General features: G+C 35.4%; 1 protein-coding gene across 2 annotated transcripts in view; it reads left to right on the forward strand.

Moving 5' to 3' along the window:
* LOC113052701 (leucine-rich repeat transmembrane neuronal protein 4-like) overlaps positions 1 to 9456 on the forward strand; it is a 104332-nt gene extending 94876 nt beyond the window's left edge. Inside the window, exon 3 of one of the 2 annotated variants that reach the window (XM_026217111.1) lies at positions 7067 to 9456. In XM_026217111.1, coding sequence (XP_026072896.1) covers positions 7067 to 7288 — 222 coding nt within the window. In that variant the 3' untranslated portion in view covers positions 7289 to 9456. The remainder of the gene's footprint in view (positions 1 to 7066) is intronic. The other variant, XM_026217112.1, reaches the window with a different exon arrangement.
* The last annotated feature ends 16288 nt before the right edge of the window (positions 9457 to 25744 follow it).

The following is a 25744-nucleotide window of genomic DNA, read 5'->3' on the forward strand; positions in this document are numbered from 1 at the left end:
CATGCAAACGCGGTAGCATTCAAAACACACGTGAAAGCCTTGGAGAACATACAAAAAGACACTTTTGTTAAATTGCCAGAATACGGTCATAATTGAGGCACATAAAAGGACTTGCAAAACAAGGAAATTAGCAAGAGATTACGTGTTTGAAATGCTGCTTGAAGTCTAGAGGCGTCCTCTCTCAACACAGTTGTAAACATGCGAAAAGTGGCAATTTGTTCAATACAATAGTGCCATACGCTCATTTAAATGCTTCTAAGACAACATTTTCACTTATTTATTTCCATCCAAGTAATTAAGCAAACTGAGCCTTGAAGTCGTTCTACAGGCCCTTAATGTGGGACCCCCTACTTGGCAGATTTGCATAATCGTTTTCTTCATTTAGAGGTTACAGTGGCCCTGAAAGGTATTTGAACACGTAAGTTACACTTAAAACTGTATGAATATCATTGAATTAGACACAAACATTGTTTAAATAAAATTTAAATAAATTAATAACAAAAGACAAAACATTTCAGTAGCACAAGCACATTTTCAAGTTAATAAATGTATATATATATATATTACTTAATATCTTCATATTTATTAATCATTAAATCTTAAATAATGCATTTATTAAATATCATATATATATATATATATATATATATATATATATATATATATATATATATATATATATATATATATATATATATTAGGGGTGTAACGATACGCGTATTCGTATTGAACCGTTCGGTACGAGGCTTTCGGTTCGGTACGCGGTACGCATTATGTACCGAACGGTTCGTTGGACTAATTAATTAAATTTGGAAAATAAAAAAGGTGTGTGAAATATAATGTTATGCGTTCAACAAGGTAGCCCAATTACCCAAACGACGTAACAGGCAATGCCCCTGACACCCCCGAAGAAAAAAAAACACCAACTTATATGTTTATGTTAGGCTACTCAGTCAGGCGCTCGCTCACTCAGTACGCGCTGAAGGCTCGGTACGGAGCCCCGCACGTCACCTGTAGGAGAGAAAAACATCAATCCGTGGCGACGGTTTTGCAATCCGTCCCCTCAGTTTATAAACCGTGCTCATGAATTAATAAACTGTTCACTCGGTTTAACAAATCGTACCCAGGATTAACAAACCGTGCCCACGAATTCCCAGTCCGTGCGTTTAGATAAACCGTACCCTCGGTTTTTGAATCCGTACCCACGAATTCATAATCCGTGCGCACGCTTTCGCAATCCGTTCCCTCGGATTTGAAAACTGACACGCATTTTACACTTAACAGTGAAACATGCATCTAACTCCGGCAGGTGGGGTGAGGTGGGTGGAGCTTAGTATAATAAAATCACAAAAATAAGTCTTCATGTTAAGAAAGAATTGTACACAAGCATTTCCAAAACTGTCCAAAGGTTATTTAAAAATAAAGCAATTCACAAATTATTTTATGACAAATATTTTTACTGTCTTGTACTCATTTATTTAGCCTACAAATTAAAATTATAAAAAATAACTTTATTTTTATTTGTATCATTATTATATATTATTAAACAGGTTATGCATAAGAATCTTTTATCCAAAATAACTTACAAAAGAGGAAAAAATTACTCCAGAGTCAGTCACAATGCCAGGTTTATTGCACAATAATAATCAAGTGCTATTATAGATTATCAGCAATTGAACAAGATTTTAATGCGCATCTTTCTTATTAAATCTTTGTATTCCACCTCGTACTACACTTGATAGAGAATCACTTAAGACACTTTGCTGTAAACCTATTCCACATAATAATATTCAATAAAACTGTATGTTAACACGTAGGAGTTTGCTGCATGAATCCGTGAGTACGGTTTACAAATCCGAGGGAACGGATTGCGAAAGCGTGCGCACGGATTATGAATTCGTGGGTACGGATTCAAAAACCGAGGGTACGGTTTACAAAATCTAAGTGCACGGATTGGAAATTCGTGGGCACGGTTTGTTAATCCGTGGGCACGATTTGTTAAATCGAGTGAACAGTTTATGAATTCGTGAGTACAGTTTATAAACTGAGGGGACGGATTGCAAAACCGTCGCCACGGATTGATTTTTTTTCTCCTACAGGTGACGTCCCGGGCTCCGTATACGGACATCACCGCAGCGAATGGTGCATTTACGTTATAGCCGCGGATATGAGACCTTACTCTGTAGTGGAAAACGCAGGTTTTAAGAACATGCTTAATGTAATTGAGCCCCATTACAATATTCCTTCACGAGCCCATTTCAGACAGACCGTAATTCCTGCTTTGTTCCAAAAAACATAAGCCCAAATAGAGAACCAATTGAGTAAAAACACACTAAATATAAAGAGTTATAGAGTTCCATATAAAAAGAGTTACATCTTTGTATTTGTTCATAACCACTACAACAATATTACATTTAATTTAAAAAAAAAAATTTATAAGGAGCTATTTTTGTTTTATACAGTATGCTGCTAAGAAAACACCATAGAAGATGGGTAAAGAATAGCTCCATCATTGTTCAATGTAAAAAAAAAACACATACTTTGTTAGTTTTAATAAATAAAACATTTTTTAAAAAATCAAGGAAATTTATCTGCCAATTTTTTCTTTTTGCTGTATCTAAAACGTACCGAACCGTACCGAACCGAACCGTGACATCAGTGTATTGAACCGAACCGAACCGTGAATTTTGTGAACCGTTACACCCCTAATATATATATATATATATATATATATATAGATAGATAATTTTTTTTTTCTTCACTGTGGCCTACGCACCTGCCCACAACCATCCAGGTGTTTGCAAGGTTGTTGTTGATGTTTGTTTGTTTTTTTAGGTTGGAGATGTCAAAACAATAGATCAGGTTTTCAAACAAAAAGCATTGAGTGACTATGTTCGTTGTTAGTTAATTTAATTGTGTGCACCTGTGCTTCCTCTGACTTCATACATCCATCAAAAATCACCAAACAGCAGCTGATTCAAAGACAATGAGCAAACATAAGGAGAAGTGAAGTTAGTGAAGAGGCTTTAAAAAATACATCTTGCCCTCATTTTGAAAAATAGATCTATTGATTTATCATTTTATGTGAAGTCTTGGTAAGTATGCTTTTAACTCCACATGTGCTTCCATTGTGGACACTTCTTGCCCCCTTTTAATATTTTATGTAAATATGATTTATTAAAAATGACCTGAAAACACACAGACAATGTCTGTCTTTCCTCACACTAATGCACTGCATTCAGTTTTAAGTGTTTAAACACTTTTTGGGGCCACTCTACAAATGCCGTATGCTGAATGAATCAGGATGGGAAATGGACGTAAACGCACAAATGGAGTGCTATTACAGACACACACTCTTCTGCCCACTTCCTAAAGTCAATTTCATGAACATATCTCAGTCACCATCATTGCAACTGGGAGGCAGGGCCATATTTAATCTGACAAGTGTTCATCGTAAATCGATCTGTCTTCTGTTGGGTAATGCAGCACAATTCAATTGCGGGCTGATGGAACATGCAGCATGTCTCTGGCCGATGCTTCTTCACTCTGCAGTGTTTGCATGGTGTTTGCATACACGGGTTTAACGCAATCACTTTAGAGAGTTCACAGATGGCCGAGGTGCTGCTAATCAATCGCAGCAGATTGTGTTTCAGTTCTCCTAGCTCTGGAAAGGCGCTCCTCTGTCTTTCTTAATTGCTCAGAGGAACCTGTTCCTGTGATGTCATTGAAGACATTTCAAAGTGTAATTGACAAAAGCATTATATCAGTCCCTGTTTACATTAGCTTGTGCATCATTAGATATGTCATACCAATCAGTGCATTGCTTGTAGCATTTATCATTACGTTTTCTTTCAGAAATGAGTTCATTTGTGATGATGCTTATTTTTTTTATTATTTTTTTAATATACATATAGTAATATACTGTATATAATTTATTTTGATATTATGATATACTGTTATAGTTTTTGTATATTTTTTATTTTTGTAATATTTTAATAGATTTTATTTTAGATAGTATTAGTTGTAGTAGCAATTTTATTGTTTATTTATTTATTTTTTATATGTTATAATATCATATAAATATGGGGGAAGTCGTGGCCTAATGGTTAGAGGGTTGGACTCCCAATCGAAGGGTTGTGGGTTCTAGTCTCGGGCCGGAAGGAATTGTGGGTGTGGGGAGTGCATGTACAGTTCTCTCTCCACCCTCAATACCACGACTTAGGTGCCCTTGAGCAAGGCATCGAACCCCCAACTGCTCCCCGGGCGCCGCAGCATAAATGGCTGCCCACTGCGTGTGTGTGTGTGCGTGTGTGTGTGCGTGTGTGTGTGCGTGTGTGCGTGCGTGTGTGCGCGCGTGTGTGCGTGCGTGTGTGCGTGCGTGCGTGTGTGCGTGCGTGTGTGTGTGTGTGTGTGTGTGTGTGTGTGTTCACTGCTCTGTGTGTGTGCATTTCGGATGGGTTAAATGCAGAGCACAAATTCTGAGTATGGGTCACCATACTTGGCTGAATGTCACTTCACTATCACTATATATATATATATATAATGCTGTCTGAAGAAAGGCATGCTTATGGCATCATTTTGTTATGTTAATATTATAGTATTTTATTGTATTTAACTATAACATCTACTATTAATAAAAATAATAATAATTAAAATTTTCTAAATTAAAAGTAATAAATGTAGTAAATAATAATATTGTTCATGTTTTTTATCAGTCAATTTATTTACAGTTTTAGTAAATTTGTTGTGACTGTCATTTTTATTATTCTTATATTTATTTAGCAATATTTCTATATAGTTTTTATTAAGTTTTAGTTTTCAGTTTTAGTTAATTTGATTCTTTTTAACTCTTTTAAGTTTTTTTTTTTTTTTTTACTATTTTAACGTAAGCTAAATGAAAATCAGAAACATTGCCTTTGGCAAAATTGTTGAATATTATTACAATTTACGGTTGTCTATTTGAATATATTGCAAAGCTGACAGCATCATGTGCAGTTGGTTGTTTCTCAAACGTACCTGCTAATCTCACGAATTATTGCTGGGTGTGCTTCCTTTAAAACAGTCAGGAGCTGATATTACTTAATTAGCACATAATTATATACAATTCAAAGAAGCAGTGAGGCAGAGGTTGGGATGGTGGAAGCCAGACGCACAGTATCAGCAAAATGGCTGTAATGCAATAAGTGCTCTCCACTTAATGGAGTCAAGCCCTCTATTAAAGAGAATAAAAGCAGTAGTATGTAAGCTCTTCCTCTCTAGAGCCCGGGACTGCATATAAATCAGCTCTACAACCGCTGTCATGTGTTGATGTTGCTTATGAAGATGTGAGCTTCACACATGTATGTCAGTGTGTGTGCTAAACCCTGTTTGTGTCATGCTTTCTGTGCTTTAAATGTCAAACGTACTGCAGTTTGGCTCACTATCCTTGATTTCCCAGCAACAACACACACACACACACACACACACACAGATACTTAGGGAAGAATGGGAAGGGTCTGCCAAATCCTCAGCAGTAACTTTTATATAATTCGCAGTACCCTTCACAAATGGTCTAATGTAAGGATCCTGTTTGTGGACTTCAGCTCCACTTTAAACACCATCATCCCCGATCCCCTCCTGATTAAACTGACACAGCTCTCTGTAAGTGGTAAAATGGTTCATTCGTCAGCCCTGGCTACTCTAATGATGAACTCTAAATGATGTTATCACATTCTGCATTCTGAAGGTACTAATTACAACCAAATTAGACTCAAAGGAGGAAGGGTTTCTTTTGTGAAGGTTGTTGAAGGGAAAAAATCTAAATGTGGATGTGATGTTAATTGCTGAAACGGTAACACCCTTTCAGTCTGATCTTCTGATCTGGATGCCATGTTTAATATTATTAGCATTCCCCACCATCCTCCACCTGGCAGATGTGTTTCCTCTGATTTGTGAATGCTAGTTGTATTGGCACCGTTCAGGAGAGCGAGCGGGTGGCCAGTTTACCAATCTCATTCCATTTGCTGTGTGTTAAACTTTTGATTGGCCTCTTGCTACAAATGGAGAATGTATTTATGGGGTTGATTGCAGAGCTCTTATGAGAGAGGGGAACTCATTTGCAGTCCACTGAAAATACATTTCACACACTTTAGATAGGTTTTATCCGTGCGCACTGCACTCGTTTGAACACTGACACTTTTTAAGGGTTCACACTAAGGCTCAGATCCGTATCCATTTTTTCCTGATGATTTACAATCTTTCAAGACATGATTATGACATGAATACACTGCCAAAAAGCCAGAATGTATATAATAACATCCAATGTACCACCAGTAATTGTATGTTTGTGTGTGTGTGTGTGTGTGTGTGTGTGTGTGTGTGTGTGTGTGTGCGTGTGTGATTTAAACTTTTTGAATATTTTTCAATATCGATGACATTTATTATTGGTTTACATATTTCTGTATTATTATATATATCTACTTAATAGTCATCTCTCTGTGTGTGAGAGAGAGAGAGAGATTTTGATGTATGTATTAGTCTTGTCCTTTACAATAACAATAATAATAAGTAGTAGTAGTAGTAGTAACATATTTAATAATAATAATAATTAATATATTTGTAGTATTCTAGTTTATATATATATATATAGCACTGGAGCACAAAACCAGTCTTAAGTCTCTGGGGTGTATTTTTATCAATAGCCAAAAAAACATTTTATGGGTCAAAATTATAGATTTTTCTTTTATGCCAAAAATCTTTAGGTTATTAAGAAAGATCATGTTCCATGAAGATATTTTGTTATTTTCCTACTGTAAATAAATCTTAACTTAATGTATGATTAGTATTACTATTAGTATTAGTTATAATATATATATATATATATATATATATATATATATATATATATATATATATATATATATATATATATGAATGATTGCATTGGAATGACTGATGAAATTATTCATTAAAAACCTCCAACACTGAAGACAAGACACAGCTGTCATCCTTGATCCTACAGCAAATCTCTCTCTGAAATCCAGCATTAATGCTAACCATCGTCCTCTCTGTGTTTTCTCTCTCTCAGGCCCCTCAACAGATGGGCACATTGGCATTCTACAGGTACGAGCAGCCCATCGTGGACTACTGCCAGGCTCACCAGCCTATGCACATGAACAGGGGCTTTGAGCCCCCATCCCAAGCCCTGGAGGGGCTGGGGGCACGAGAACGCTGTGTCGTCCCATCCGCTGGCCTCCTTCCTTCCGTGCCTGCAGCCCCTCTGTCAGACATCCGCACCCTACCGCAGTGAGCCGGAGATGGACTGCTTTCCTCAGCAAACGTTCCCGGGGGGCGTACGCTCTACCCCCAACATGAACTCATGGCCAGACCGAATCACAGATATATGGGAGCGTGATGGACTACAGACTCTCAGGAGAGGACTCTGTCTTCGTCATGAACTGGGTTAAAAGACTCTTGGGTTTGTCATTTTCAAGAATCATCATTGTAGTGTACGGTCAATGTATTTGGAATAATCAAACATGATGTTATTGTGAGGCAAAAAAAAGAAAAATCTGATATTTCAGGCTTTTTGTGATCTCAACCCTTTAAATTCTAACGTCTCAAATGAGAAAGAAACATCAAGTTTTAGTGACTCAACAGCACGCATGCTCATAAGGATCGGTGTTGTCCCATAACCAGAAGTAATTAAACGAAAAACAGCATCCCTTAAATGGATTCGAGAAACCATCGGAATTTCTGAGCATTAAAATCTCTTTCTAATAAGGCATTTCTGAAGGACTCCAGCCCCGTGAAGTCAGCGATAATTGCTTTATATAAAATTGCCAAAATTTAATTCCTCAAGGTGAGCTGGCGCATTTGAATTGTAAATGATAATATGACCCTCACTTGACAGCTTCTCTATTGTGAATCTTTAAAGCGGTTCTTGATCGTTCGGTGTTACGATGAAAGAACCCATCATGCCATGCCGGTTTTACTCTGAAATTCACTGACCGCTGTGAGATCAATTATCAGTGCTGTTTTACACAGACCATGGTTTTCATATTGGGTTTCCTATCAGGTTTCCGATGTTAACACCGAGATCAGAAATTTACACTGAACAGTTTTTTGTGATTCAGTCAAAGAGAATGTTGTTTTCCCTCCAAAATGATGTCACTTCCTGGAGGATGGTGTCAAGCATTTTACAAATAACTAACAGAACAGAAAGCGAAGATGCAATTACAATTTTTAGAGGACATGAAAATGTCCAGCATAGCAGGAATGACCCACATTTGTTCTTGAAGCCTATTGGCTGTATCCTATATTAGGGTCACTATACTTCCTCTTTTTCATTTCTAAGTTGCCTAAAATGGTTTTGTTTTGCTTTTGTTTTCATGCTTGCTGAATGTATAGATGGAAAAGTAGTTTGACCAATAGTGTGCAGGCATTGTACGTCATCGACCAATCGTGGCTCCCGAGAGGCGGGATCTACAGGTAACAGTCAAAGCAATGCAAATACGCGTCCATATAGCATATGAAGACTGTAAAGAGCACGTCAATTGGTAAACAAAGCCAAAACCTGCATATTTTAGGCAATTTAAAAATCCCATCCAGGAAAAAGAGGACATATGGTCACCCGAAGTGGACGTATGTTGTGGTGTACTACGTTAGTACCATAAACTCTACCATTATCATCTTGCACCTCTGTTCTGGTAACATCATCTGTTGGGCATCGTGCCGTATTTCAGGGGTTCCCGGTTGCTCCATTAAATGACATGGAAATGGATTACTTTTCTGTTTTGCCACAACTCACATTCCAGCTGGAACTGTACAAATAAAGACAGTGGGAGTGACTTAGAGATACTGTAAAGTGAAGGAAACACTTCCCAGACTGGACTACCTGTCTTGTACATATTATGTAAATTAAAACAAGGATGTCTTTGCTTCTACAGAAACACAATCTTGTTACTTAGAAGAGGAGCCTTATCTTTAATCCAGGAGGAAGCGTACATGCATTGGGTGTGAGTGTGTTAGTGTGGATGCATGAAAGTGTGAATGGAAAAAGAAAGAGAAGACGGCTGTGTTAGAATATTAGCCTGCTATTTGAAAAGAACTCTGGTTTTAAAAAACAAAAATGTATTTCCTTTGTGATTTTTCATGATTGCAACATATGTTTGATGCATCTGTCAGGTGGGACGGTGCGTCAAACACCTGTCGTCCAATAATGATTACAGTGATTTTCCAACCAAATGTTTTTATACCAGTATTTATTTGGGAGGAAAAAAGATGATAAGCAGTATATACTTTTTATGTTTTATGTTCTCCCAGCCCCTTCAATGCAATACTTGCCTCTGTGGAGCAGAATGATCTGTTTCTGTTCTGATGCCAAGATTGTGATGATTATTTTAAGCATTTGACTGTGTTTCCCTGTATCTTAGCAATGAGGTCAAAACATTTCATTTTGTCTATTGAACAGTTATAAAGCGTAAATTTGTTTTTTAATATGTCTGACTCTCTCTTATTTTCTATGGACCTATAGTACCATGCATAACATGCTATTGTAGACACAAAGTAAAGGACTTAGATTTCATCCAGTGCATTTTAGATATTTTTATTCATTCACTCGTTCCATTGAGAAAAGGAAGAAAAATACAACTAGCAAATGAATAAAGCAACCTAAAACTGCACCAATCCATGACGTTAAGGAAGCAGAACTACGCTGCAGTAGCTAAAATTAAGTGTCGGTGATGAATGGTAATGTATTCCTCATGTTCAATATGACATTTCATCTATTACAGTTCATTATAGCATGTGCATCCATCGAAACCTTTTCTTTGTACTGTCAGATTGATCACCTTCAATCACAGACGCTTGTACTCGCTCAATTTGACATTTGGGCTCTCATCCTGAGACTTTAAATTCTCAAATTCTTCGCCCATTAAGTTTTATTCCTCAGTCGTCAATGGTGCAAAGCAGCCATGAGCAAAGAGAATGAGAGAGAAAAGAGCCCATGATGTAAAGATGTTTAAGGCCTTTACAGCAGCACACTAACAAATATCTTTTGTACTGTACATGCAGAAAGTGCCTCGTCCCTGTTGACTATTAAATTTCAATTTGCTTCTGCTTTATCCCCGGGACCTAGTTTTGAAGAGAAAGCAGACAAAAGTTCCTGCTGCAGCAGAAATTGCTTCATCGGCGTCTTTCTCAGCCGTTTGGATAAACACGTGCATTATTAGAATGGTGCCAAACTGAGTTTCTTTCCTCTTCCAGCTCACAGCGTCTCACGGGTGGCCCTTTGTTGTGGAAACAGTTTATGACATCACAAACTGCCTCCTAAATATTCATTTTAGATTATGCACATAATTTCAGTAATTATATTTTGAATAATTTTCATACATTTAATGTATTGTGGAATATTTAATTCGATAACTTCCATCCTGATAACTTCCTACAAAATCCCAAAATCTATATTTACAAGATGTTTTCCCCATTTTGTGCACTTGTTCTTCCTTTCAACTTCTATTATCCAAATACACATTTTTAACATTAACAATAAATTTCAAGGTAAGAAACTTCCATGCAGTTGCTAAAAGCTGCCATACAATTTTTTTTTTTACAAAATAATTATTTTTTTCTACTAAATATAGCTGTTTATGGTAACCGAGACACACAAATACATCTTCTACCTACAAGATATAAATATAGAACATATTTGTATATAAAATATAATAATAATAATATAAAATACATTGTTATTACTTTTGTATTAATAAAAGACAATTCATATGGCATTTTCAAACATATTTTAGATATATTTCAAAATATACAAAGAATGGCCACACAAATAATTAGCAAAATAAATATATTTTTCCATTTACTTGTTTGCATTTTTAATACGCATTATTAAATAATTAAAAATCTAGTTTTGATCTCTAGCTTAAATGTAGGCAACAAGATTGTAAATATATTTTCTTGCTCCGAAATACATTTTTAAATCTATTTTGGTATACAAAGATTGAACTAATATATAGATATATTCAATTTCACAAAATATATATTTGGTCCAAAAAAGATGATATACTGTTTATATATTGTTTTATGCGTTAGCCATAGATAGGACAAGATCAAAGTTGATCTGTTCAGTTTTCTCTGTTCTCACATGACATGAAGCTTGGGAAAAAACAAGGCTTTCTCCTTTGTGAATTTATTCAGCAGGATTTTCACACCAGTTTGCATTGCTCACACACAACTAGATTCAAACACTCAGTGGGTGTTTTTTTTTTTTTTTACTGATCATGATTTTATTATCTCATGGTGCTTTCATCTCCCCATAAAAATGCTGATTGATATCAAAGATATCGCCGTAAATAATTGGTGTGATTCATGTTTATCATTTCTTGATTAAGACCCACAGCTCCGTGCAAAGCATAAAGCAAGAGTAATTATTCTCTATGAAAGCTACCGATTTAAACTCTGTCCAACACTGTCTGTGATGCTGTGGTATCAGTGGAGATGATCACAAGCCAAATGAAGCTGATACAATAGTCAAGTCTGTTTTGTCCCAGATGTCTCTGAAACCACATTGCAGTTTTACAAAATTAGGCCTTTCTTTCATTCCAGCCTGGTGCACCTGTTTAGAAGGGAGTTTGTCTGTAAAATGTTCTTGTAACGGCATTAAAAAGCGATGTTTGATGCCAATTATTAGCAGACAGAAAACTCAGGCATATTTGATCCCTTTGAACTACTTTCCAGAATCTTTCAATAAATGTTCAAACAAAAGTTCAAATTGTCAGTTATAGTTGACTACATTATTACTTTAGCATCATTGAGATGCTATCATATATATATATATATATATATATATATATATATATATATATATATATATATATATATATATATATATATATATATATATATATATATATCAATATCTACTTATTTTAATTTTAATATTATTTATTATAGTACTTAACGTTAACGATAAAAAAAATAATAAATGAAAAATTATATCTTTGCAACTAGCTGAGATGAAATAAGTAAGAAATAAAATTATAAAAAAGGATTTTTTTTTTTAATGTTTATTTAATTTCCAATTATGAAATTGGAAATTTTATTATTTTTTTATTTCTTTTTATTATTTTATTTTAGTTCTAAGTAGCAATGACCCTGGTTTACTCATGATATATTTATGTAACTCATCAGATTTCCTTGTACAGGAAAAAAAAAACCTCAATGAATATGGTTCGTTATTTATTCATTTGAGTTTAACAGGGAAAACTACCATCATTATGGTTAAGAAACGGCATGAGTTAAGTAAATAATGACCAATTTCCTTCTTTGGGAGAACTATTCCCTTAACTTGTTGAAGTAGAATCAAAACATTCTTTATCCTGCTGTTCTCATCACATCCAAATTAAGCCTCAGCTGTTTTCCTTTGAGTTCTGAAATTTAATGGGCACAGCTTTTTCACAAATGCTTTACTGGCTTTTCAGATACATTGACTACTTTTGCTATAAACGCAATAAGAAATAGTAATTATACGAAAAACTTCAATTGGAAAGCTCAAATGATATAAATGAAGACGAGAGACTTTCTGCTACACGCTTGTGGCAGACACGTCCTATCATGTAATTGTGAGGCGAAAGCTATTTGAGTCTATATTATGCATATTACAAGATATTACGCGATATGAATGCAGCAGATCTAATTTGCAGGCTAACTTGTTTCCAGGCTCTCTCTGTGAGATGAATTAGATGTGGGTTGAAGTTGATTCTCTTTTACATGGTGTCAAACATTGTCGGTTTCTCTAGTCGCACTTATACATCTGAAATGTTTCTATAGGGAACAGATAGTCCACACTGATGCTATTCATCTAATCTGATTCACATATACACGTGTGACACGTTTCCTCTAGGGATGCATGGCGAACGTAATATTATTATGAACATGTCAAAGCCACAAGGACATTTTCTAAGAATAATTCAAGGACGCTGGAGGTAAGATGGCTCAACAACCCCTGGATATTTCTTAAAGAGGTTCCTCCTGCCAGAGGTTTGCATCAGGACCGCGTATGTTCCAGGCAGATGGGGCAAGTGCTGCTTTGGCAGTGAAAAACTGAGATGTTCTGGATTACAGGTGTGTGATGTAAGTTGCCAATGTACATATATTCCAGAAAAATAAAGGAGTAAATGTATTTCCAGGATAATTAGTGGAATGTAACCTGGGAACAGTTGATTGACCATGTTGTTCCAAACCTGACTGACTTTCTTCTGTGGAACACAAAATGACAGATTTTCAATATCTAGCACAAAAACGATTTCATAAAAATAGTTAATATGGCTTATATGCACTGTATTCCCAGTCTTCCAGTCATGTCAATCCTTATGCATCACAGCATCTCCGTAAACTTACATTTTGGTCTGTTTCTCACCAAAATAATTTCACAATGCTTGGAATATAGTGCATAGGAATTCATGAATTCAGTAAATTATTTATTTTTTATTTTTATTTTTTTGGAACATACTTCATACTGAAGAAAAGATTAACATATAAAAGTTTGAGGTTGGTACGATTTTGTTTGTTTGTTTGTTTTTTTATGTTTTTGAAAGAAAGTCTCTTCTGCTCACTAAATCTGCATTTATTTGATAAGAAATACAGTAGAAAAAAATTATATTGTCAAATATAATTACAATTTAAAATAACATCTTTCTATTAGAATATATTCTAAAATGTAATTTATTCCTGTTATCAAAACTGACTTTTCAGCATCATTACACCAGTCTCCAGTGTCACGTGGTCCTTCAGAAATCATTCTAATATGCTGATTTGCTGCTCACACTCACACACACACAAAAAAAAGAACGGTGGAGCAGTAGGTACACCTTTGTGCCTAAAAGTTCCATATTTGTACGTTAAAGTTACATATTAGTGCCATAAGTGTGCATGTTAGTACTGTACCTAACATACAACATTTTTAAATGACCTTTTAAAAAGGTACTGGCCCCCAGTGAAAAGTTTTCTCATAGTGTTTAGAGTGTTATTTAAAGGTTATAAAAACATTTCTTGAAACATTTATTTTTACCCAAAATAACGTTATTTATTTGAAGGCTTATTTTTAATATTCTAAGAATGCTAAAATGTCCATGTGATTAGAATGTTATTAAAAGGTTACAAAAACATTTCTCAGTTTTCTATTTTCTATCTACTTTGTTTTCACTAAAATATGACGTTATTTGAATGCCTACTTTTCATATTCTAAGATGTTTTCTTGTTTTGATTAGAATGTTATTTAAAGTTCTCTCAGTATTATAAGAACGTATATCAAACATAAATATGTTATAAGAACACTTCATAAACATTACTGTAAGAATGATTTATCCTAAGATTGTTAAAAAAAAAAAAAAAACTTACGGTGAGAAAAAACGGTGTGAGAACATTTCCAGTTGGCTCAGGTGCTGCTTTGTGTTTCAGCTTCAAGTATAAGTTAATTATCTTTATTGTCACTTTTGATCAAATTCAATGTAATTAATAAAAGTTTAAAAAAAAAAAAAAAAAAAAACTCCAAACATTTGACCATGTATATGAAGATACATAATTATTTTGTATTTTCTGTTTCAGGGGGAAAAAAAATAACATTATGTGTGTTTGAAACAATATGAGTAAATGATGACTGAATTTTTTTTTTTTTCTTGGATGAACTAACTTTATCGCAAACAGCTGTTGAGAGCCACTGAAGATGCAGCAGTTGGAGTCTGATGGGTTCAGAGCTCAGTGCACATCTACAGATTGACTAATGGCTCGGATCAGCTCGGGTGGATGGTGCTCGGTTTTTTTTACTTGGTGTACTGCAATGGAAGTCAGCTGTCTCTTCCCAAGTCTCTTCGTGCTTCATGGTTGGGTACGAGGTCTTGTCACAGCCAGCTGTGAGGACGGGACACCAGGCAGGGCGACTCTGATTTCCCCAGGGAAACTGAAGGAAAAAAGACAGAGTGAGAGTGCTGTGCCACCTCTCCGATTACTCTGCAGGGCAGCAGACAGACAGGATGTGGACCTACAGAATGGCACTGGTCCGACTTCCATCAGGTTTATTTTTAAACTTGTCTGAACAGGCTCCTGTCCTGTTTCAAAGGCTCCTCGTTCTGTCCGAGTCACTGTCTGGAAAAGTGGAAAATTCTCATGTAAGTTGTGGACAGCATTTAGTCTCTAAAAAATTAAGCAACTGTTGTTTTGACACTACAAATTTTCAGTGTGACATTATTTTAGGACATCTGTTTATTTTCCTGACAAAAATTTTGGTATACTAATATACTGAAAAAAAGTACCTTTTAGGTACTAAGATGTACAATTTAGGTACAAATGTGTACCTTTCAGGTATCAAGATGAACTCTTTAGGTACAAAGTTGTGCCTTTTGAAAAGGTACCACATACACTATCAATATCTGCTGCTGTCATTAATGCTAATCAACCAATCATGTTGACAAAGGTTCATTTATATTTAATTGATATAGTGAACAGTATGCGAAAGGGAAAGTAAAGTGGCATGTGGCCAAATATGGAGACCCATATTCAGAATTTGTGTTCTGCATTTAACCCATCCAGTGGCTTACAACCAGCAGTGAACACACACAGAGCAATATCTATGCTTGTAATCTGTGTATTCATTCTTATTTATATTTAGTTAGGCTGGTAGGTTTTTTTTTTTTTTTGTATCTAAGAAGTACTTGAATAAATGGAAAGCAAAACAAGACCCTGTGTCTGGAGTGATACTGTATGACACACAAAATAACTCGACTTGATGAGTCAATAGATATTTTCCTGGAAACAAACTACTTCATGTTTTTCGAGATGAATTGATTTTCTTTCCCACAACATAAAAAGCACACTTTGAAACTTTCAAAAGTGAGAAGGTATTAAAGATGACGGGCCTAATGGAGAAATGTTTTAAACACAGCTTTTCACAGAACAAATGACAGAGTCTAGCATCTGTTTTAGAAATGCCCCAATAAAAGTCGTCATCTCTTTCACACACAATGCATCTTGAGATGTAGTTGTGTAAGTGCTAGAAAGAAGGTTTACCCATGATCCATTAGTTGGACAAACAGAACATCCTGTTCGAAATTACACTATTATTTAAACTAATGCTGCTGTATAGATAATCTTTTATTATTTTATTATCAATTTTTTAAGTAATTGAATTTTTATATCAGAATATCTCACAATTTCTCAAAACAACTTTTTATTTCTCACAAAATGATAGAATTCCAAGATTTAAGTTGCAACTGAGAGAAGAAAACTCAGAATTGTGTTATATAAACTCAAAACTGCAAGAAAAAAAATCAGGATTCTTATTTTCTTTCTTGCAATTCCAAATTTTCAATATGCAATTCGGTTTTTTTTTTTTAAGAATTGCCATGGAATAAAAAAACTAATTTTCTTTGACTTTTTATTTCACAATTCAGATTGTTTTTCTCATAATGTACACACGCTTATTTCTCACAATTCCAGTTTTCTCAGAATTTAGATTATATTGCGATTCTGAATTTGTATCTTGCAATTGCAAGTTTAAATCTCATAATTCTGACTTCTCAGAACTGTGATCTATATTCTGAATTGTGAGATATAAATTAAGAATTACAATAAATAAATAAATAAATGTCTGATTTCTGGGTAAAGTCGCACATTTTATTATTATTTTTTAATCATGTGGCAGAAACAAGCTTCCATAACATATACCTTAAAATTATATTATTATTGCTATGAAATAGCTTCATGATCATATTTCTGTAATAGTTTGTTTTATCACTGTATATAGTTTTGTGATGGTGATATTAAACATGATTTTACTGCTGTGCTCTGCATGAAACTCAAGCTCATAAGAGATTAACCTAAAAAAATCTTTCCTCCACAGAGACAAGCAGCCCTTCAGGTAAAGGATGTGCCATGCACAAGGAAACAATGCTCCAGTTTAATAGCGAAGCTCATTGATAATATTGAAGAATATAACCTATCATGGTCAAAGCAGAGCTCGTAGAGAAAGAGGTCAAATCTATTTTGAAGAAGTGTTTGGCACCACGGGACGTCATTCTGGATACATGACAGAAAATCTGTCTCCTTATCTCTCTCGTCTGTAGCATTCATTCGAGAACTTGCATTGCATTAATCTTAATGAAGCTCTATGTGGACCGCGTCTCGCTGGTGCAGATACGAGGTGTCCTTGGCAGAGCGGGCAGCAGTCACTCACTTTATTATGCTAACTTTCCTCCATTGTGGCTCTTATCTGGAGATGGCCACTGATGCTCGATGACCTTCCTCGAGTCCTAAATCAGATTGCAGAGTATAGCATCAAAAAAACACTTACTAACCCCATCAGCTGAAGAGAGCCGTGCTGTAGCTCCTCTGTTAAAGCATGGCAAGAATCACCAAAATGAAATAAAGCTGTGAAATTGTAATATTTTCTGGGCAGCCAAAGGTCTGAGGAGCCCCTCAGAGCCTCCATATCAAGGATCAGCAATTTCATCCATTTTAACCATGTGTTTAAAGGCATTTTTACCCCGTAATGAAAATTCTTTCATCATTTATTCACTCTCATGCAGTTCCAGACACATATAGTGAGAGGAAATCATGACCATCCCCTTACATTTATTCAGAAAATAAAGACGCTACAGGGAAGTATGTTTTTCACTCAAAAAAAAATCTGTTTTTGCTTTCAGGCTCTGTAATATCCATATTATAAAATGATTTCAGTCAATGTTTTTAATAGGCATTTTATCAAAAATGCTGTGTTTCAGCATTTTGCCACATGAAAAACTCCACAAAATTATATGACATTATTTTGGTGATATTTATTCATTCCTTTTGGGTTTTATACTGTATACATTTTGTGTGTGTGTGTGCTCTTGTTTTTGTGACATATGAGGACACAACTCTGTATAATGACATACATGACACAGGTATTACAAGGAGAGGGTGACTTATGAGGACATAACCCATGTCCTCATTTTTCAAAATGCTTATAAATCATACAGAATTAGTTTTTTGGAGAAAGTAAAAATTCTAAAAGATTACTGTGAGGGTTAGGGTTAGGTGTAGGGTTGGTGAAGGGCGATAGAATATAAAAAAACATTACACCTTTTCACAAAAACAAACGTGTGTGTGTGTGTGTGTGTGTTTCTTCAGTGGGGACTTAAACCTGAACACACATCAACTCATCAATATAAATATTGATTATTGGTAGCAGAATACAGCAGTAATTTACAACAATGAATATATCTGTACCTCATCCATAATGACATACAGTAATGTTCCTTTTTTCATTAACTTAAATTGCAATGTCAGCCTTTTGAAAAACATTTGGTATTTCTGAAAATCTCACAAAACACTCTCTCACACAGACACACACACACACATAAATGACAAATCAATTACTGGTCCCCAGGGGATTATGGGTTCCTCCTGAGGCTAATTGAAAAGCAGATGACATGATATGAGGAAAGAGAAAATGAGAGCAGGAAGAGGACATTAGCACGTTAGGTACAGTGTTTGTGCTGAGGGTTTATTGTAATATCTGTGGTAGATCAACACAAGAGCACTTGCTAGTCCAGGAGGGAGCGAGACGCCCTCGCGCTCTCAGTTTACAAAGCCCTGCTAATGTCTGTTGGACAAAATGTGACACGGGACTCTTTGAAGTGCTGTGAAGAGCATGAATGCCAAAGCCTTTCCCCCGCTAATGTGAGCACATGGGGAGTCGTATGGCCATCTGTCATTTGGATGCCGCATGCTAGCAGTTTGAAATTTGCTTTGACACCAGGTTTGTAGTGGGTGATTTTCAAAGAAAGTGAAAGTCAATTTTAAAAGAGATAATAGAGTTTGCATGGAAAGAGAGCAGTATATATATTGAAAACGGTATATATGACTTCTAGGAATAGTTCACCCAAAAATGAATATTAGCTGAAAATGTGCTGTAAAATGTAACCCTCAGGCCATCCAAGATGTAGCTGAGGTTGTTTCTTCAACAGAACAGATTTGGAGAAATGTAGTAAAAGTGATTACATCACTTGTGCACCTTTGGATCCTCTGCAGTGAATGGGTGCCATCAGAATGATAGCCAAACAGCTGATAAAAACATCACAATAATCCACAAGTAATCCACAGCACTCCAGTCCAGTCCAGCAATTAACATCTTGTGAAGAGAAAAGCTGCGTGTTTGTAAGAAACACATCCACCAACAAGACATTTTTAACTTCAAACTTACAAATGCAAGTCATCAGTCCATAATATTTGCTTTCTCCAGTAAAAAATAAATAAATAATAAAATATATATTTTTAGAAATCAGGAGAGAAATCTGGACAGATCAAGCACCATCTGCAAAGCAGTCTAAAACAGTTCTAAAAATATATGTGTATGGATTTTGATGTGAAAATTCACTAGAGGAAGCATTATTATTAGTTATAGACTGGTATTTTGGCCAGAAGAAATGGTCTAAAGTTAAAAATGTCTTGATGTATTTGTTTCTTACAAACACTCACAACATCTTAATTGCTCGACTGGACTGTGGATCACTTGTGGATTATTATGATGTTTTTATCATCTGTTTGGACTCTTATTCTGACGGCACCCATTCACTGCAGAGGATCCATTGATGATCAAGTGATGCCATTTCTCCAAATCTCTTCTGGTGAAGAAACTAAGGCCCCATTTACACTGCATGGTTCAAGTGACCCAATTCTGATTTTATCCTCTCATGTGGCACAGATCTGATATGACCAGTGAACGTGTAAGCAGGAAAAAACCACATGGATTCCGATGTTCTCAGATCGGATTCAGGCCTCATTCATATGTGGTAATAAATCGGATATGAATTGGATACGTGCATTTACGTGTGCCATGTAAGCAGACAAATCGGATATTCCCCAGTAAAGAGTCAACTCAGGTGGACACCACCAACTGAGATCACGTGACTTATTATAGGTGCGAAATTCTCCCATGCTGCAACAAGGGCTTCTCTTTATCATCCGCCGTACGAGACCAATGTTTTGCTGATTTTTTTGTTGACTTTTCAAAATATTGTGTAAAGAAAAATACTGTATAATTTTATTTGCATCTGCATCCATTGTATTTTGTGCGGTTTTACTTCCTTTTCCGGGTCAGAACGTCTACGTTTGGTAGTTTCAGCGGTGTACAGTGGAAATGCAAAATCTGATACGGGACATTTTTAAAAGATGTAAGCGTGTCATCAAAAAAACAAATCGGATATAGTCAGAAAATCGGATTTGGGCATCAAGACCTGCAGTGTAAATGCAGCCTTACTCATCTACATCTTGGCCTGAGGGTGAGTAAATATTTAAAATTATTATTAAAAAAATTATTTAAGCAGCTTGGTACAGTAGGTGCAATTTTATGTGTATTTCCTGTGCTGATGCATTTCCCATTGAAACGGGAAAATAAGGTGACATATCAAAGCCAGCAGACTTGGTTTACTTTTGCAGCTATGAAATATTTGCTGGTGCATGGCAGTTAACATCATTCTCATTTCATGTTTGTCTCAATTAGTTAATGTTGGTATTTGTTGGAAGTATTGTACGTATCCGACTGTGAAGAGTAAATTCCTTTATTGATGACAACTATAAGGTATATGCACATTTTGACAAAAATGTTTGTTACATAAAAAAATTGCAATTTATGCATTGAGCAGATGCTTTTAGCTAAAGTGACTTATAGGAGCATAATTAAAATATGTAATTTGTCACAAAGTCAACATTGTTCACTGTAAACAATGGCATATTTAGGAGGAGGAGAAAAGAGGTTGTCAAGATGAAGGCTAAAGGGATGACCCTTTCATCCACTGCAAGAAAAGTTGGTCATTCTAAATATATGATTTCTTGAATATTGCAGGTTTACAGTGAAACTAATTCATTGAAGTCCCCCAAAAAAGGCTGTTCATCCACATAAGACAAATGAGACTCTTAATGGGGAATCGGTTCAACACTGCAGCAGCAGCTGGAATTGCTTGCCAGTTCAGCGCTGAACAAAAGTAAAGATCCGTCTCGGCATGTTTAAGAGAAGTCGGACTGAAAGCACACTCTGCAGTGATAAAGTCTCATCAGCAGACAGAATCAAAGGCTAGACTCACCTTTGCTGAGGAGCATGTCGTGTGGAGTGATAAATCAAAAATAATAATTAAATGATTACTTATATTATTCATTAAATATAAAAGTATTATTTTATTATTATTAATTGCAATAGTTCCATTGATAACACCACCACCAACTATTATTATTATTATTATTATTGCAAGCAAAGTGTGAATGAAAAACATTTATTTTATGGTTATAGATATTTGACCATTGAACATTGTTTTTCCAAGTATAGTGAAAATAACTCATATTTCCCTCTCTGTTGCCCTTGATGTCACAGCTCCGAAAAAAAATTAATTTTTTCCTGCAGGTCACATGGAATTTAGAGCTCATGTGATTGGCTCAAAGCTACCTGGCTGCAGACGGAAGTCCCTATGGTCAAAGATGGCAGATGTGTCCCTGTGCCAGCGAAGCAACTGTCAAGATGGATGGGAATGCCAACGGATTGCTTTCTCCAGGTTTTACGGACCTCTTTGGTTTGAACAAGCTTCCAGTGCACGCACATCATGTCCTTCTCCATCCATTATCTGCTCTCTGCCAGCAATCCATAGATACTAATGAAATGTATCTCTAATTAATGTAGCGCATTAGCCCGTATCTGAGCCTTGATGGAAGTACCAGATAAAAGTTTGCTTAAGCAATAATGAGATTCAGAGAAATTCCAGATAGTATTTCTTTCTTGTTAGATGCTCTGGTCCCCGTGGCGAGAGCAATAACATATCAGTACCTAATCTACAATCTGAGACGCAATTTACATAATCGCACCTAAAAGGCTTACTTATGCACGATGTCAGTGATTTATTGGCAGAACGAATTTACAACATCCTCAAAAACAAATGAAAGGCTCATTTTCATAACGGAGCCTCTATTCTCTATTCCATACAAATGCTGAAGCAATGCACCGGGAGGAAAGGCCGTAAATCCAGAAGTGAATCCATGATGAGTGAGATATACGCTCCTCCCATAATTGCAATATCAGTGTCTAATTATGAACTGTAATCATGCAGTTAAATGGCTGCTAGCTCGCACCACCTGAAAACATGGTACAACTTCTCTGTTCTCGGTCTATCTACTGGAGATCTAATTAAAGTTTAAGTTACTATCACTCAATTAAAATTACCATGACGGAAGACTTCAATCAACCTCGGGTTTAGGAACCAAGAGCATGTTTGACATAACGGTGGTGGATTCATGCAAAAGGAAATTTTAAACCAATAATGACCGTCTTTTGTGATATTAAATGGAAATTAGCATTGCATTAATTTAAAGGAATAGTCTATCAGAAAAAATACATTTACTTAACAATATACTCACCCTCAGGCCATCCAACTACGATGTTTTTGACTTTAAACCATTGCTTCAGGCTAAAATGGAGTGCTCTACCCATAATATTGGTTTCTTTAGTTAAATAAGTCTGATCTGAATCTGTAGGGAAATATGCTCACTTCAAGCCATTTACAAGCCAAAACAGTCCAAAACTCTAAACAAATATGTCTGTGGATTTTGATGTGAGAGGAAAACAGGAGATGGACTTTTTCCACTGGAGGAAGCGTTATTACGGATAACACAATATTTTGGCCAGAAGCGACATTTTAAAATTAAAGGACTTTATGAATGTTTTTTTTTTTTTTCTACAAACATGTAGCTTTCCATTTCATATGATGTTAATAGATGAACTGGACTGCATTATTTGTGTTTTATTGTGATGTAATCTCGTACATAAACTGTACTATGATGTTGTGCACTGGTGTTTTGCTTTAAGAAATGTAAAGTTTCTTCCACGTGTATTGTGCAGACAGAAAAGATGGACTCTAAAGAAAGTGAAAATTCTTGAAGCCATTCGGTCTATGAGAATTAAAAATAACTTAATCTCACATTTTTGTTTCTCAAGGCGAAGAAAGAAAAACAGTTCATTGAAAGCTAAACATTACTATCATGTTTCATTTGGCTGTAAACAAATGCCTGGCATATCTTCATTTCTAAATAAATTATTCAGTTCACAAACCGGCCTGAATTTTGGAGCTAGTATAATTTTGTGGACTAACATTTTCTGCAGGATGAAAGTGGCTATATATGAAAAGATAGATTATAAATTGAATTCATTCCGCATGCACTAAACAATCATGCAATTATTGCAAATGCAACAAATGGCAGAGCGGCCGGGAGATTTCTGATTGAAAGATGGAGCTTGTGAAAATAGTAACTCACACATTGGATTGAGATCCGTGGATTTGGACTGAGATCCGTGGATGTGGCAATTTGAAATCAGATCAAATCATGAGGCTGCCTTTCGCCACTATCGTTACACATCACACGTGCACTTGTGCTCAACCATTGAAACCGTTTCAAAGAGAAGACTCAAGTGTTTACAATGGATCAAATCAATGAAAAAACTCAATTGTGAGGCTGAGGTTACTTTGTAAATGCTTCTGTGATCTCTCCATTAAAAATCTCACTTAAAAGGATTGGAATCAATTGTTTCCACGACAAGATACATATCAACTTAACATTAAGAAATATACAGTATATGATCCCATTTACATTTGTAACTGATTCATTGGTAAAATGCTAGTTAATATCACGTTGGACTAAAATCTCCTGACTTTGCTCACAGAGGGTATAAAAACATACAACAAAAAAAAAAACTTGTGGGGTTCCTGGTCAAAAATGACTGGCCTGTATTCTATGGACTGAATCTTTTAGCAACTTGTTTTCTTTCATTTAGCAAAGGTTTTGCATTTGTTTTGGTACTGGTTGATCATCCGCATCCACAAATAATGCTTTTTTTAATGCTCAAAACCTGTGCTAAGAAAACAAGTTGACAAAGAGATTTAAATGAGAGTTTTACATGCAATTTTTGACTAGGAACACCAAATTAGGTGAACAAATTCAGCACAGCACAAGGGTTAAATTCACCTAAAAAGAAAATTGATTAAATTATATTTTTGTGTTTGCAGAAAGAAAGAACATCATATAGGTTTGGAACAACAAAGTTGAGTAAATTACAACGTTTTAAATTTTTGGATGAACTATTTCCTAAAATTTGGCATAAAGTTAATACATGGCTTCAAATGGTGTTTGGACTAATTTTATGGTGCTTTTTTAAAACTTTTATTCTGCCTTGTATGGAAAAATAGCTTCATGAAAGAAAGTAAATGACAGACTTTTCATTTTGCACTAATTAATTGATTTAACTCAGATCAAAGCTTCAAATAAATGAGGTCAAAGTAAATCTACACACTTTCAAACATGTTCAGATCCCTGCATGATATGGTAATAAAACTCACCTGACACCTACTGTTTTAAAAAAGGATGTTAATCAATGGTCCAAAACTGCACATTGTGCATGCTCCTTTACATCTTAATTCACCAAACGCTCACTTCTAAGTCTCAGAATCCATTCGGCAGGTTTCATCTTGACCTCTTTTTAGCATGCCGAGAGATCTGCCTGGGGAACAGCCTCCCAAATTATTGGCTCAACTTTACAGGAGTTTTTAAACACGCAGGCTTTGGATGACTGGTCCCGCCAGCACCTATTTTGCATCGCTAATCACCTGCTAAGCATTTTTGCTGTGTGTAGGGCATCAGGCAATTAAATGGAGGCAGGTGTTAATTGATCTCTGAAAACAGGGAGGTTGGAGACTGTGGCTGCCAAACCTTTGTGGGTCTGCGAGGCCAGGCTTTGATCTGACAGTTGATTTGCAACATCAAAGCTTGTTATCAGCACGCTCATTAGCATACAGACATCTTGACCTATTGTTAACAAAAATAGTATGGCGAGCAGGGACACGCAATATTCATAATTAAAGAATTGGTTTCTGTAGCTCAAGTGGTAGATCATTGCGTTATAGCAAGTCCAAGATTGGGGGTTTGAATCCCAGGGAACACATGTTAAGAGGAAATCGGTAGCCTGAATGCAATTTAAGTCGCTTTGGATAAAAAAGGAGGTGCAAAAAAACTATTTTGGAACATTTTATATACATATATTTGTATAATGTTCTTTTTGCCATGCTAAAAAAAATGCTTCTTTTGAGAACTGTTAACTGAAATATTATTTTGAGATCCATTTTTCTTATATTTATGTATTTATATAATTTATATATTTAAATATTACACTTCTATTCAAAATTTTCAATTAGATATTTTTAAGAAAAAGAAATCAACAAAGATTCATTTACATTGTCAAAAAAAATACTTATATATATAATATATATACTTATATATCTAAGTTTTTCACTAAATTATTAGGCAGAACAAGTGTTTCCAAAATTGATCATAAGAAATGTTTCTTGAGATAAATGCAGCCTTGGTGAATGCAGTTTAGTGAATTTAAAAGGCATTCTCAGTGTTGACTTATGACACAACCCTGAAGCTGAAGGCATTAACATGAGAAGATTCTTCTAGATTCACCCCTGAATGTCGACGGCCAGAATGATCGCACAAACAGCTTGACATTTGCTCTCCGCCATGCGGAAAGACTTAGAAATATTTTGTCTTTATACTCCTGCCAAACCCGAATTTATAAGATTTGAAATATAGGCATGAATAATAGATTCAGCTTAGATTAATTATGAAGACAAACATACTTCAGTTCAGAGTGTTAGTATGTTCCTCTTTGTAAAGACTGAAAGCA

This window comes from Carassius auratus, chromosome 33, assembly GCF_003368295.1.
Source record: "Carassius auratus strain Wakin chromosome 33, ASM336829v1, whole genome shotgun sequence".
Classification (NCBI taxonomy): Eukaryota; Metazoa; Chordata; class Actinopteri; order Cypriniformes; family Cyprinidae; genus Carassius; species Carassius auratus.